The sequence below is a fragment of the Cryptomeria japonica genome, chromosome 10 (assembly GCF_030272615.1).
Source record: "Cryptomeria japonica chromosome 10, Sugi_1.0, whole genome shotgun sequence".
NCBI classification, from domain to species: domain Eukaryota; kingdom Viridiplantae; phylum Streptophyta; class Pinopsida; order Cupressales; family Cupressaceae; genus Cryptomeria; species Cryptomeria japonica.
Window position 1 is genome coordinate 373,272,972 of NC_081414.1, and position 15,909 is coordinate 373,288,880.

The 15,909-nt window shown below is 37.4% G+C and overlaps 1 protein-coding gene across 1 annotated transcript; it reads left to right on the top strand.

Moving 5' to 3' along the window:
• The first annotated feature begins 9,372 nt into the window (after positions 1–9,372).
• On the top strand, positions 9,373–10,311 carry LOC131077471 (anaphase-promoting complex subunit 4-like). The gene has a single exon (XM_058014959.2). The coding sequence runs from the start codon at positions 9,373–9,375 to the stop codon at positions 10,309–10,311; it is 939 nt and encodes a 312-aa protein (XP_057870942.2).
• The last annotated feature ends 5,598 nt before the right edge of the window (positions 10,312–15,909 follow it).

Here is a 15,909-nt window from a genome sequence, read left to right on the forward strand (position 1 = left end):
AGACCTGCCTGCATCTCCAACTGTAGGCTCAGAAGTAGTTGGCTTCTGCTACCATGACATCTGAGAAGTACACCAAGGATAATGAACGACAATGTGACCTGGCTATCCACATGTGAAGTAATCCCTCCTGACAAACACTCTGCTACCTGGTGCTGTACTCGACTGCGGAACACTGCCTCTACTCGAAGATGGTTGCGAACTCTATGCTGGCTGAGAAGGAGTGGGTCTCTTGTCATGATGACGATTGTGACTCCTATCAACCTAAAATCTGGCACCTCGAGCAAAGCTCTGCCCCTGAGAAAACCTCTTCTTAAACCACTAACCACTATGGAAAGAAGAAGGATGGCTCCTAGCATATCCTGAAGACTACTACTGTGGTCCTCTCACCATAGATCGTGTAATAGGTTTACTAATTGTCTATCCTCCAGTCGCTCCTCCTGATGCTAATGAAAGATTCTCGTCTGCTAATCTTGCCTTCTCCACAGTTGCCTCTAAGGTCTTAGGTCAATGCATCCAAACCTCTCCACCAATACGATCATTAAGACCTCTCACAAAGTGCTGAATCAACATCGACTCATCATCTGCATATCCAACATATTGTCTAAGCTTTGAGAATCTGCGCTCATACTGCTCCATAATCATCCTCTGTTGTCTCAAATCTTGGAACTCATCGGCCTTCCTCTGCCTCCAATGATCTGAAATAAATCTAGCATGAAACCGCTCCAAGAATAATTCCCAAGATATTGTGATATGTCCAAATGCAACTTTTTTTCCTCCATGTGCCACCATGTCATCACAAAATCATGAAGATGCAAAATCGCACATCTTTCCTTAGTGTTACTGCTACACTGATGCATAGAAAAACACCTACCTAAGTCCAATAACCATGTCTCTACCTCCATGCCACTGCCTAAGCCATCAGAGGTAGGAGGATGAGTCCTATTTAGATCTCTGATGTGACTAGCTGCAAGTGCCTCTTGATCGACCTCAATTCTCCTCCTAGGAGAATGCGAACGCTCTTTCTCCCGATGCTCCAAATGACGAGATCCCTCCTGCTGGTTCTCCTCCTATCTCGGTCCTAGGCAACCAAGAAGCTCCTGAAGCACATTCACCAACTGTGGAATCAGATCATCTCTAGGCTGCTCCTACTCCTGTTCCTCATGGTGTGACTCCTCAAAAATCTCGGGGTGAGGGTTCCTATGAGTACCCATGCGACCAACATGATGACGATCTCTACCCCTAATAGGAATCTTACCTAAGAAAATGCAAAGGAAACTATAAGATAAACATCTAAAAGAACAATAAAAAGGAAAAATAAATAGTAGGGATAAAACAGATGGGCTACCCCATGCCAAATGCTAAAATGCATAATGGGCTCAATTGAAACCAGAGTACCCAGTGTTGAACATGGGCTCTGATACGAAGTTGTAATGCCCACAAAAATACCCTAAAGAAACTAACCAATATTATACAAAGGGAGATAATTTTTTTCTTAATTAACATCTAATAACAACTAATGCAACATATAACATCTCCATCTATTTACATTCATTAACCAATTAACCAATATGAGCATACATCATTGCTCATTTCATCAAATAATGCAAGCAGAAATAACACAACATCAATAATCTTTCTCTAGGGTACTTTAACATCATTACTTAATTCATTTTCACAATAACATACTGCACACACGATAGGTATATTTCACCTTCATTAATGTATTATATTTTAATTCTTTAACCATGAGATATGCAACCTACAACATTACTTATTCCTCATGATATGCATAATTTCCTGTCTACCAATGCATCTATGTGAATCATTCCTATTTACTAGATCCAATTAACATCTTTTAACATATTCACTTATTAATCTACAAATATTACTCTTTAAAGATTATTTAACATTCTAACTAGCCTCAAAACATTCCATGAAATAATAAAACTAATCCATAATGAAATTCCATTCTATTCCAATTATAATCCACTTATTTTCATGATTCATAAGATCACTTCTCTACAATAGTACAAATACAATATGCCTAAATTCCAATTTCCAACTACAATTCATCTTACAAATACGAGTACACTAAATACATCATGAGCATAGCTCTTTCTACTACAAGAATCCATCTACTATATACAAGAATGTTACATTACATGAATTCTATCTCATCCATTACATAAATCTGTTAAAAGGTACATCCATAGTACATCATGAAGAAGAATCCACATCCATGCGAGAAGAATCCAAGAGAACATCCCAATCGGTAAAAAGCACCAACCTCTCGACCATGTGGAACCAATGGAACCACCCCTCGTGCTAGGAGATGACACAAGGTCCCAACACATACTCTAAACCTAAGCTGGCACCTATAACCAAGGAGACTAACCACACAAGGACTCTCAAGCAAGAACTCACACATACAACAAGAATGAACTCCCAGAGGCGTAAAACTCATCAAGACATAAATGCATCCAATAAGCATAATCATAAATCATAAAGGGGAAACACATGTAGGAGTGGAGTGTCATCACATGCCATCCTCAAAACATAATAATATAATAATATAAGGCACTAGCTCGATGGACATGTGGAGCCATCTCAACCTATGAGAGACTAAGGGAGATAAGCTTACCGTCTTCACGGCCTTCTCATGCTTGTCCTAAAACATCCTCCCTAGGACTAAGTCATGAGGCACAAATCAATTTATCATCTTATTAATTAATCTAACTTCCCAACCCAACAATTATTAGGTTATCACTTATTTACAAATCACAGAAAACTCCAATATGCCTTGGTGGTCTAGACTTCATGCATCCTTACAAGGAACCTCATGAAAGCCTATCTCTCATGACCCCAGTCATCACAAGGAAGCCCACTCCTCCTAACATGGCTCAACTATAAATCACAAGAGGCTCTACCAACATAATTACATGAAAATAATACTCAACGTAGCCAACAACTTCCACACATACTCTTACAACATAAGCATGGCTACAACAACATCAATATAGCAAAATGACCCTCTTGGCTAGCAATAAACAAAGGGTATATCAAGCCATCAAATTCTGCCATCAAATAAAATAAAAAATCATAGCATGGCCTACTCACTTGCTGGTCCAAAACAACATAGTAATCATCTCAATCATCCTTGACCTATCCACATGGAAGAGAGTCTAAAATATTCACAATGCATAGAGAAACAAATATACTCAAAACCATCAAAATGCATCAAAATTGGTCAAACCCAAAACTAGGAAATATTAACAGACCTCATATAAAGCCTCTGGTACAAAATCAATTTGGGAAAATAGCTCAAAAATGACCAAAACTGGAAAGACATAAAACACAGACAGGTTAGCGCTTTTGCTTCGTAGGACAACACTTCTGCCAAAAAGGACAGCGCTTCTGTCAAGAAGAACAACGCTTATGTTTCCAAAATCACGCATATGTATCCTGAGATAGCGCTTATGTTGCACTGAGCAACACAAATGCAATACAGAACAACATTTTTGTACATTAAGACATCACTTTTGTAGAAACAATGCTTTTGCATAAGACTTACGCAAAAATTAGAAAACTTTTGGGTAAAATAATAAAATCTAGACTTTACAAAAGGGCTCAAAAAACATATGAAAAGAGACCCCTAAAAGTAAGGAATACATAGGTATAAACACACCAAAATATCATAGACTATAAAATAAGATTTAATCAAATATCTTCATGGCATAAAACAAACAGAACCACTGCAAAAATCATAGAGAATCCAATGAAGACAATCCCAAACAATCACAACTGAAGGACTCACAGAGGGAAAACCAGTCTACTCTCATCCAAACAAGGATTAATCAACCAAAGATCTTCACAACAATTTTCACAGAGCCGTGAAATACCATACATAGAAAAAACCCAAATATATATATATATATATCTCCCAACAACTATATAAAAACTCTCATAACATAAAGTTTCCCTCCCAGCTATTAACCTTCAACAATAACAAAACTATAGAGTAAAGTAATATTTCTACGCAGACCCAAAACAATGCAGACATAGTGCATACAGAGAGAAGCCATTGAAAGCCAAAATGCAAAGTGAAGAACTCCAACCTGCAACTTGAAGTAATGGATTGAAGTTGAAGAAGAGCTCCCACAAGCCAAACCAAATCCAATCCAAAACCAAGAAGAAAACTTGCTGGAGAAATTTTAAGAGAAGATCCAACCAAACTGAAAACCTCACGGGAATGAAAATAAAAAGCAACAATAATCCAAAACCCTAGCCTCAATCTCGGCCAATCAAAATATTCCATTTTGGAGTATATTTTACCAACCCACCATATAATATAATTTATTCACCCATTTTGAATTTAACCAATGAGAGTGAAGGGTAGGTAAAGTAAATATAAAATATACTTATCCAACTAAGTGGGAATGTTTTATTTTTATTTAATTTAAAGTGTTCATACAACCCACTTAGGAATAAAAGTCAAACTATTAAATAAACATAAGCTATAAATAAATAATCCAAATGGGGATCAAAATCAAATAAACCAAAAGCTAATAAAAAATATTAAAGAACCAAATAAATGTAAGATATCAAATAAATATCAAACCATAGAAGGTCAAATAAATAATTAAATAATCAAATACCATTAAAGATTAAATCACAAATATTAAACAACAATAAGGCTTATCAAATATTGTATAATCATTAAATCAATAAACGTTAATTATCAAATAAATATAAATACCAAATAATTAAATATTCAAAACTTATAAATTAAATGCTTTAAAATAAAAATTAGCAAATATAAAACTACACATCGAGAGCCATACACATCAAGAGCCACATAAACAAATCAATCAACCGACATAAACCGAACTCACAATACCAAGGGACCAAGCTTACTAACTGACATGGCGAATTATGCCAAGACGCTGACTACTCATGGTGAACAACTTAGACCTAGAGTATGTGAGGGGAACTCATGCCATCTCCGAATCACATAAGCCATTGGAATTAAAGACATGCTCAGACCTGTGAAACCAGGTGGGGACAATGTCTGGTACCTGCAAAATCCTACAACCACAAAACGACAATACGACACATACACATACACATATAGAACAAGCAAGTGATAGAGAATCATAACGATACATCCCACTCACAATGAGTGATGTGGAATTGTCTCTATCATGAAGACAATCAAACAATAGTCAAACACATCTCATAAACATCTCATCATATGTAATCATGATGTAGGGTTAGCATAATCATAATCATCATCAAAACGATGATAAATCTAATCTATCAATAATCTATTGCATAGTGAGCATATAAAATCCATTAAGTACATATATCATCAAATCACATGATCAATCATGATAGTACCAACATCCATATAGATAATCCAAATAGCATAAGTTCAATAGTTTCTAACATCAATCATAAGTCACTGAAGCACATGAGTAATCATCATCCAAATCATCAAAATATAGTCTAGATAAGTCTATCAATCATAATATAAAAGTCAAATCTAGTCAAAATAAGTCAAATCAAGGGTGGACACTACACACCAACCCTTGATTTAGGGCACCAATCCAAGGAGCACCAACCCCTGATTTAGGGAACCAACCCATGGAGCACCAACCCCTAATTTAGGGTACCAACCCAAGGAGCATCAACCCCTGCATTAAGCTCCGACTCAGTGATCTTCAATAATCATTATCTATTACAAAAGTAGTACCCTTGTAACAAATGGACTCTGTAACTCTTTTGTAAATCTCTCTACCAGATCCTCTATCAAATTTAGTGCCGGTTCTCTGCTCACTCTCCCTTACTACTGCAACCTTATCTCTTGCTGCAACCTTACCGCTTCAGCCTCTTCTTCTTCCTTGCAGGTTCTTCTCTCTATTGGTTCTCTCTTCTACACTACTTCTCTCCACCGGTACTACACTCAGTCGGTTCTTTGCTTGCATCCTCTATGATCTTTTGCAATTCTTCTCTACTGGTTTGGTCAATACCAGTATACTCCTCTATCAAACTCAATGGCTGACTGTCAGTTGCCTCTCTGTTGTCGGTTGAACACTTCAACCCTGTTCTTCCTCACACTCAGTCTCTTCTTCTCCTTCTTGATGAGAACTTGACTGATTTCCCTTCTTCAACAACAACACCCTCTCATTTAGTAGCACCTTCATTGATTTTGGCTTGCATATTTATAAACTGGTTTTCCTGCCAAAAGCCAATTCAAATTTTGGGTGGTTAGGATTTCTTCTTCAACCTCAAACTGAGATAAATCCAATTAGATCTCTCAAGATCTGATCTCCTTGATTGATGAAATATAACTCATCTATCAATCCCGCCATTGTAGTGTCTTCCAGAACATGCCTTCCTCATTTAGCAACCTGCATTTAACCTATCGGTGGATCTCTTGGTTGATCACCAAGAATGGTTTTGCAGTTTCCTTTACCTGCCTCAATCTGGTCAAATTGTCTAACTAGGATCTCTATTGTCTGTCTGATCTCGATCTGCAAACCTCTATTGCACGTCTTGTGAATCATGCAATCTACATAAATGTTGACCTGTCATCATCTACCTTGCTGCTCGATACTTCACCGACTCAACATGCCTACCTGTGCATGCATGGAACTTCACCTCCACGTGACCCCTTTATTGGCATTCATCTTTGCTAGGTTATTTATGTTGGTCTGATTAGGATCACCGACCAAATCCATTACCAGGTTCATCTACGGGCTCACTAATCCTGTCGGTTATACCCTAACCCATCTGCAATCAACCTTGTACTCTGCTTCTCTTCCAGTGGAACAATCAACCAGTCAGCACACTTGCTAACATACCTTATGCACATATTCATCAGATGGGAGTCTTCTACATCTTCACTTTGTCAGCATTACCGGTAGACATACTTATCGATAAACACCTTGATGACACCATGTCATCAACCTTCAACTGTTTCCATCTGAGGCATCTGCATACTAGTTGCACTCTCTATCTGCAGCTATTGTAATGCCTTTCTCCATCATCAGTCCAATCATCATCTTAGCTGGTTCACCAAGGTGACAAACTGGTCACTTCTTTACTCTTCCTTCTCTATTGTGGTAGCACATCATGTCTTCACATGCTGATCCGGTGCACATCCCTGATCTCATGCACTTAAGACAACCTAGTGTTTCACTTGTTCATCCTGTGTGAGCCTTCAATCACCTGCTTTCTACTCTTCTCTCTTATCTTGGTGGACTAAGATGCATTTCATGCATAATAGGAGATAAGCTCCACTTACCCCTGGGAGTGGATCCTTGTCATCTGCATCCTGCCATGTATCAATGTGGCTTCCTTGTTTGAGCAACATATCTTCAAATAGGAACATGTGATCTGGTTGGGGCACATTCACTGTCAGTCATCTGTTCAAATGGTGACTGCATCTTTATCTGGTGGGACTCTTGTTGTTTTACATCTGCACAACATACCGATGGTCTACACACACCTTCTCTTCTAGTGTTGATGTGATTTAGATAACATTCCCCCTCTTCATCACAATCAGCCGATCAACATCTTGCTCTCTTGTAGATGTCATCATTTACCAATTGATATATCATACCGGTCTCCTGTCCATATCTTCAACACAAGTCAAACACTAACTTGTGTATGGGTGACTCCAAAGGCAATTGTGCTAAATGGCATTCTCTTCCCTGCCAGTGACCTGCCAAGTGAGGTGACATCAAAGATATCACATCCGGTATGCATCGATGACTGTTGCACATTCATCTCTTATACTGACAACCATCCTATACCAGTTGACATCAATTACAACACAATACCAACAACATGATGGTTCTGTAAGTAGACCACCTACTTATTGCGTATATAGTAGTCACTAGTGCATCACCCGCTATGATGTATGATATGGGGTAGATACCATTGCACACATAGATAGTTAGAGCTATCATGAGTGCATACATTGTGGGGCTAGGTGTGAGGTTGGTTGACTAGATAATGTGGCCCTCACAGATGACCTTGTGGGACTCATTAAATTTGAGTCAATTTTAGAGGCCCATTTCAAAATTTTGCTTTGCATTTCCAAATGATCATAAAATGAGTCAGTTTGAATGGCCTAGTTAGAGAGAGGGTAAAATGGAGCCAAATGATTTTCAAATGGTAAGGCTTGGGAAATGTGTCCTACACCTTTCATTTGGACTATGCAGTGATGTGCAACTTTTAGAATTCAGTTTGGATTAGTTTATCAGGTACCCATTTCAAGGGGTGAGCTGAAAGTGCATTTTAGGTGCAAATGCAGTTTTTATTGAGTAGCCTACTTTGAGTGTTTATATCTTTTGCCCTATTGATCCTCATGAAGGATTTCGAAATGGATTCAATTTTATGCATAAATGTGAGTTAGCTTGCAAAATTTCAAGTCCTTATGAATCTATTTGCTCAGTTTTCAAAGCTCAATCCGTTTGTAGTTGGTGTTGTTTGACAAGTCCCTGTTTCGACAGCTAGTCGGAGTCCGGTTTTGCATAAGTGTAAAAGTTGCCTCAATGAAGTCATGTCAGAATGTATTTTTCAAGATATTACTAGTATAAATGACAAGCTGTGTTTCAAATTTCAAGCTCCTACCAATTCGTTTGGTCGGTTTTCAAGAGGGTTCCTCGAGCCATCTGTTTTAGTGATCCGCACTTTCATTGCTATATCAGTAGATTGTGGCTATTTTCATGAGCGCATCATCTCCACCTAGTCAGTCTTTCGATCAAATTGAGTGTTCTAATATTTGATATATACTTCAAGGTAGCTATGCCTCAGATTTGAGGGTCTACGGAGGTTGTTTGATATTTTTAAGAAAGACATCATGAGTTGCTTGAGCATTGATTTCATCAGGTCTGCAGTGTCGACAAAGCCAGTTGGTCATTTTTAACAATTAATATCTCTTCGATCGGCATTTGTCTTAAAAAACCATTTTGTAGAGTTCATTTTTGTATATCAGAGTACACGCTTGTCAGATGGCAAGGTCCAGAAAGGTGTTTTGATTGGTTTGAAAATTACGTCTTCGCGATTAAATGTGAAAATGTGGCGCAAGTGCCTGAAAGTTACAAAACTCAGTTTGATGATCCGAAAATGGTGTTGATCGATTCCAGAGGTATGCTGATGATCCGAAAATGGTGCCGATCGATTCTAGAGGTATGTTTAGAGTTCCTTTAGCATTTTGAAGGTCATTTGCATGAAAATGATTTTTTTTTGGGCCCAGCCTGGCTCGTGCTCGTGCATTGTTTTTGTTGGCGTCATGATGGTAAAGTCCTAGTTATTGGACATAATGATGGAACCGTTTCATTACATAATGCTGAAAATGGAAAGATGTTGAGGAGCAATAGGCCACACAATGTAGCTATTGTATCTCTTAGTTGGGCCGAGGAGGGTCAGATATTCTCGGTTGAACCCTATGATATGTTCTCATATAAAGACTTGACTCTAGGTTTTTTGCCTACACCCCCAAAGGCTCCATACATTCCCGAATTATCTTCTAGAGTTTTTGAATCTATAGAGGAGCAAGATGGTACAGATCAAGAATTGGTAAACTCTTCCAGGGAACGATTCAACATTCTCTGCAGTGGAGATATGGAGGGTATCATTTGCTTTAACATCTTTGGAGTTTTTTCAATTGGAAAGATTAATATTGGGGACCTATCAATTCATCATTTGAAAGGGCCCGAGACTTCATATAGACTCAAGGATGCGTCATTATTCAAGGTGGCACTTTCAAAAGATCTTCAACAATTAATTGTTCTCTGTTATGGAATGCGGGTTGAGGGGACATCAGATATGAAACTGGGATTGCACAGTCTTCTTATCAACACATCTCTATTCCAGAAAAGGAACAAGGAACTTTTTCAGGTTGCATTGCAAGCGTCAAATTTTGAGAAACTTCAAGATGTTGTACTCGTGTCTTTACAAGCAATGCATAAACAATGGTCAGATGCCATGCACTTGTTTAAGGACAAGTTCTGTCATCTTTCATCTTTGCTTGCAGTTCATGGATTGGATTCAAACCAACAGGATGAACTGGTGAATTTTTTGTGTGGATTTACTGCAAGTGATGCACTGCGCCTGTTTCTAGAAAATTATTTAAGTGAAGGGGGAGTAAAACTATTAGCCAAAAGAATTGATTCTGCTGGCAAGGAGATGCGCACTATTATAGATGATTCTTTGAAGCCAACATCTAATGAAATTGCATTTAGAATTGAGGAGCTGAAAGGATTTTCTGAATGGGGTGCATGCTTTCAAAGTATTGGATAGGAGGAAAATATGGTTCATCAAGCAATGGAAGACTCTAGGATGTTAGTGGTGCAAATTGAACGGCTGCTCAGAGTTCTATTTGAAACTGTGAAACTATTTGAGATTTTTTTTGCTTGGGTGACTAAGTCACTTAAACATCTGAGTGGTGAACCTCTTTCGCAAAGTGATCAGTTGCCTGTCATTAACAGTCAGCTTGTGATGTTTTTCTTGACGACTATTTTCATGGAAGACCCAATTATGCCTCACTTGGATGCTCTTCAAAAGGATGTGGAGATACAAATTCATCCAGAAACAAAGTATTTTGGAAGAGCTGGTAATACTTGGAGGGTTCAAAGATACAAGGTGTTTGTAGAGGACACTTTTCGAGTAGTTTAGTCATTTGCAAACAAGCTGCAAGGAGGCTTTCCATACGCCCTTTAAGGTTGTTTCTCAAAAATTGTATTGTGAAGGCATAATGTTGCTTTCTTATGTTTCAACTCTGCCTTCGACAATGAAATTCAAAGAACCTATATCAATCACATATTATGAGATCTTTCTTCTGGAGGGATTTGTGTTGAGAGAAGCATGCACATGAGTTTATAGCAGTTTGGGGTGCCAAAGAAGAGAGTAAATCCTCCCTACATGTGAAAATTTCAAGCAAAATGTATTTCCAGGCATGAGGCTTTATCCTACATTTGCTGGGTGATAGTAAACTTTTGTATTTAAAAGTAAAGCCCCACACTACCATAGTGTCAAAGCCTTCAAGGCTTTTGATGGATGGTGCTGGTTGGGCACCCAAGTGGACCCCACGCGTGTGGGCATGGATCCCAAGGTGATCAAGGAGGTCGACAAGTGGCAACCAGGTGGACCCACGCATGCATGGATCCCGAGGAGAGTTTTGCAGAGAATAGATGGGTTAAATATCAAGCAAGTTCAGGAGATCCAATGGCTGGCACGACTTCGTGAAGGAAAGATGATTGCTAGTTAAGCTTTGCAAAATGGCAAAAAGCTCAGGCGGATCGCAAAGAGTTAAAGAGCATGCAGGTTGCAGAGGATCTAACGGCTTGTGTGACTTCATGACCTGAAGATGCAAGATCGTTAGCCATCACGAAATGGTGAAAGACAGGTGGTAGGTCTAGGTGGAAGTCCAAATCACGGGTCTTGTCCAGTGGTAATGACGTGGTGATGAGGTGGTGTACGTGTGGCAGTCCAGTGGCGCATAGGTGGCAATGATGAGGTAGTCTAGGTGGCTAATCAGTGAGGTGTCATCCCAGTGGATCCCATCAGCCAATCAGAGACCACCACGTGGCAGGGCATCAGGCCAAAAAAGAGGGAAAAATCAAAGTTAAATTGTATAGTGCAGACTATATAGAAAATTAAAAAATTTAAATGATGTGCACATATGAAGGATTTAATTCGCCCAGAGGTCCATTTTTGCCCAGAATACCAAGTATTATATATCGCCGGAAAGCTCTTGGGATAAGGAATTCAATCAAGTAGTTGATTTTAACAAATTTTGGATATTTTGATAGAATTTTCCACGGGAAAGAGAGAAGAATTGAAATTCAGTTGGAAAAAGAGACACTTGGCTTGTTCTGATGAGACCTAATGTTTTTCTCTCTCCTTCTTATTCCAATTTTCTTCTCATTATAAGGGTTCCAGAATTCTGTGAGAAAAACTCCAGATTTCTTGGTTTCCAATTCTGGGGTTTATTTTCAAGGTTGCAGAGTAATGTCTTATTTTAAGTAATGGAGTCTTATTTTCTTGCTATAGGTGTTATTTGTTGCAGGTTCTTGTGTATGTAAGGCATGCACAAATTCGCACAAAATTTGTCTCTGAAATGCACTTTCATTTTATTCAAATTTGATTCTTAAGGTGGATCATGTTTGTCATGAGCAGTTGTGTCTGTGAGTGTAAATGCTTGTTTGTAGGTAATCTTCAAGGATGATTTTAAACTCTGTGAGCAAACATTAATGAAATGGGGTTCATGTTTTTGGATCTGATATTTTCTGTGGATAAGCTTAGTAATGCATTTATGCAAGGCATTAATGTAGGAATATTTCATGATGAAGATGGATTTGCAATGAGTGTTTTCATTTGTAGTCTGATGTATGACTCTGTTGCCCTTGGATAAGGCATTGGTCTTGCACATTTTGGGGTTTTCTCAGAGATTTAAAATCAAATAAGAATTTAATGTATTTTCTTTCTGTTTTGTGGTAATGACCCACCTATCTCAAGCTCCAATGTAGTTGAGAGTCAATGTAAATGTAGCTAGTTTGGAGTACTTTCCTTATTGTTGAGCCGTGTTTGAGATTTCTACTTTAATGGTGATGATGTGTGTGAGTTTAGACTTTATTTGAAGTGCATCATAGGTAAACCCTCCTAGGCCTTGCAAAGCCTGAAGAGAAGAAGGATTAAATATCCTTGTTAAGTTGGTCTAGTTAGTCCTTTGAAATCATAGTTGAGGTTGGCTACCTTTCAAAATTTGGTTGTAGATTATACTAGTTGTTGATTTTGTTGTTCAACATAAAAAAGTGCCAATAGACCTAATGCATCATGTATTTCCTAGTCATGGGTAAGTGCACCAAGATGATGTGCAAAAAGTGGGTAAAGTGGACACTTTTTTTCTTATCTGAAATTAGGTAAACCTTAATTTGGAGGAGAAAGTTGAGAGCCATCCACTCAAGATATGAAGATACTCAAAGAACAAAGATTGTAGTACTCTAAATCTCGTTTCCAAACTACTAATTTTTTTAAAAATTGGATAAGATTAAGGGGTTAAAATCCTTTACGCACGAAAAACAAACCCTGATTTAAAAAAAAAAAATAACATAGTGTCTGACGTGCACATAAAAAAATTCATAGTTAGATTTAGTATTTTGACAATTCCTTTCGTAGAAAGATAGGTAAGAGTGAGCACTAAAAGGTATGCATTTTTTTGTAATTTTTTGTTGAGTATTTTGTTTTATGATTTTTCCAATTGAGCACATCCTGAAAACCAGGTACCTGTTCATGCGCGAAGCATAACTTGCACCAAAACAATCGAAAATACATTTTTTTTTTTAAATTGTAAAGAATAAAATACACTAAAATAATATATAAAGTTTTTTAAATTTGGATAAGTAGATCAAAAGTTATTAAAAAATTGGTACACGTATGTCTCTGAGAACTATGGAGACACTGGTAAAAGAAATTCAATAATAATATGTTATTATTGTTCAAATATTAAAAAAATTATATGGTTAGAAAGCCCAGAATATAGGTGAAAATATGGTGGCAATTTTAGAAATACCCACTTGATGAAGTGTAAACCCGATGATGACAAAATTGAGAAACCAATTTGATAAAACAAAACATGTCAAAAAGGAGGGAAATGGAGGGAAATCAAACTTCCAACCCACAACTTTGTCATCTAGACCTATTCACAAGCCTAAACAATAAAAAGCGTGTATGGGCTCCCTGTACTATAAACAACGTGTACGAGGTATTTTTAAAACAAAACTGTGTACGAGGTGTGTTTATAATAAGCAAAGCGTACGCAGTGTTAAAGCTAAAACAATGTGTACGCGCTTCTGCCTGTGTTTAAAATGTGGGTGTGTGCACACATATATGTATATGTATAATATGTAAAATATGATATTTCATGTATATATGTATATATAATGTGTATATATATAATATATATATCATATAGATGTATATAATATATAATATGTATTTATATGTATATAATATATTATATATTATATAATAATATATAATATATTATATAATAATATATAATATATTATATAATAATATATAATATATTATATAATAATATATAATATATTATATAATAATATATAATATATTATATAATAATATATAATATATTATATAATAATATATAATATATTATATAATAATATATAATATATTATGTATATATACACACACATATGTGTGTATGTATGTGTTTTGCCTTTTGATATTTTATGTGTATTATATGTATGTGTATGTACGTATATTGATATATTGTCTCTTGATATCTTATTGTACTGTATTTTATTCCTCTGTCTCTCTCTCTCTCTCTCTCAGGACCCCACATAACACCTAATGACCTCTTCGGACCATGTATGCTATCGCAAGGGGTCAAATGGTGTCTTCAGGGGTTATATGGTGTTGTAATACATGTGTGGTTCAATTAGGACCCCACGTGACCCCTAATGACATCATGTGACATGTCTTCCTCTCCCTCCATCTCCCTCCCTCCCTTTTCTCTCTCTCTCTCTCTCTCTCTCTCTCTCTCTCTCTCTCTCTCTCTCTCTCTCTCTCTCCCTTCAGACCCCACATAATACAACATGATCCTTTAGGAGCATATGATGTGCTAAGGGGTCATACGGTGTCCCGAGGTGGCAAGATGAACCATTATTACAATATAAAAAGTAGTGCCAATACTGCTTACAAAATTCAACACCTAAAGGGTTAGATGGTGTCTTAAAGGGTGGTAGGACACAATAAGACCCCTAAGAACACATTACACAACCCATAACGACACCTAAGGGGTCATATGGTGTCCTAAGGGATCATATGACACTGTATGACCCCACATAACACATGACCCTTTAGGAGCATATGATGTCCTAAGGGGTTATATGGTATCCTAAGGTGGCAAGATGAACCATTATTACAATATAAAAAGTAGTACCAATACTGCTTAAAAGACTAACAAACTAGCATGCTCCCCCTCTCTCCCTTCCTCCATACCCAACCCTTTAGGAGCATATGACGTCCTAAGGGGTCATATGGTATCCTAAGGTGGAAAGATGAACCATTATTACAATATAAAAAGTAGTATCAATACTGCTTAAAAGACTAACAAACCAACATGCTCCCCCTCTCTCCCTTCCTCCATACCCCATCCCTCTCTCTCTTCTTCTCTTCCTCCCCAATCTTTCTCTCTCCCTACCCCCTTTATCTCCCTTAATTTATATTGTTGTATTGCAATTAGGTCTTCCATGTAGTGGTCACCATTTGGATGAACAATAGACCTAATAATCCCAAGGTCCATAGTTTGAGCAGCAAAGGCTATGCTTTCCTTGATATTCTTAGCATTTGAATCAATCTACAAAACCCATTGTGCATCATCCCTCAACCACATTCCTGTTGTTGGACTTTGGGAAATATTTGGTAATGCACATTTTTTCTTTCCAATTTGTTCCCCTGCAATTCTCAAAATTCTAAGAGCCACATGATGTAGTTGTTTCCAAGCTGACGGTCTAGCTAACAGTCTCAAATAAGTATTTTTATATTTTTGTAGTCATGTCAAATAAATATTCTCACATTTTTCAGCCATGTCAAATAAATAAGAGTTATTTAAAATATGTGTATAGATATTTTATTAATGATAATTAAACTTTAACCTCTCTCTCTCTCTCTCTCTCTCTCTCTCTCTCTCTCTCCCTCTCTCCCCCATTTTCCATCCGCTCTCTCTCTCCCTCTCTCCCTTTTCCATCCTCTCTCTCCCTCTCTTCATCTCTCTCTCTCTCTCTCTCTATATATATATATATATATATATATATATCTCTCTCTCCCTTTTCCATCCTCTCTCCCTCTCCCTCTCTTTCTCTCCCTGCT

Bases quoted from the DNA above. Each gene is read 5' to 3' on its own strand.
- LOC131077471 (XM_058014959.2), top strand. From the start codon at position 9,373: ATGTTGAGGAGCAATAGGCCACACAATGTAGCTATTGTATCTCTTAGT.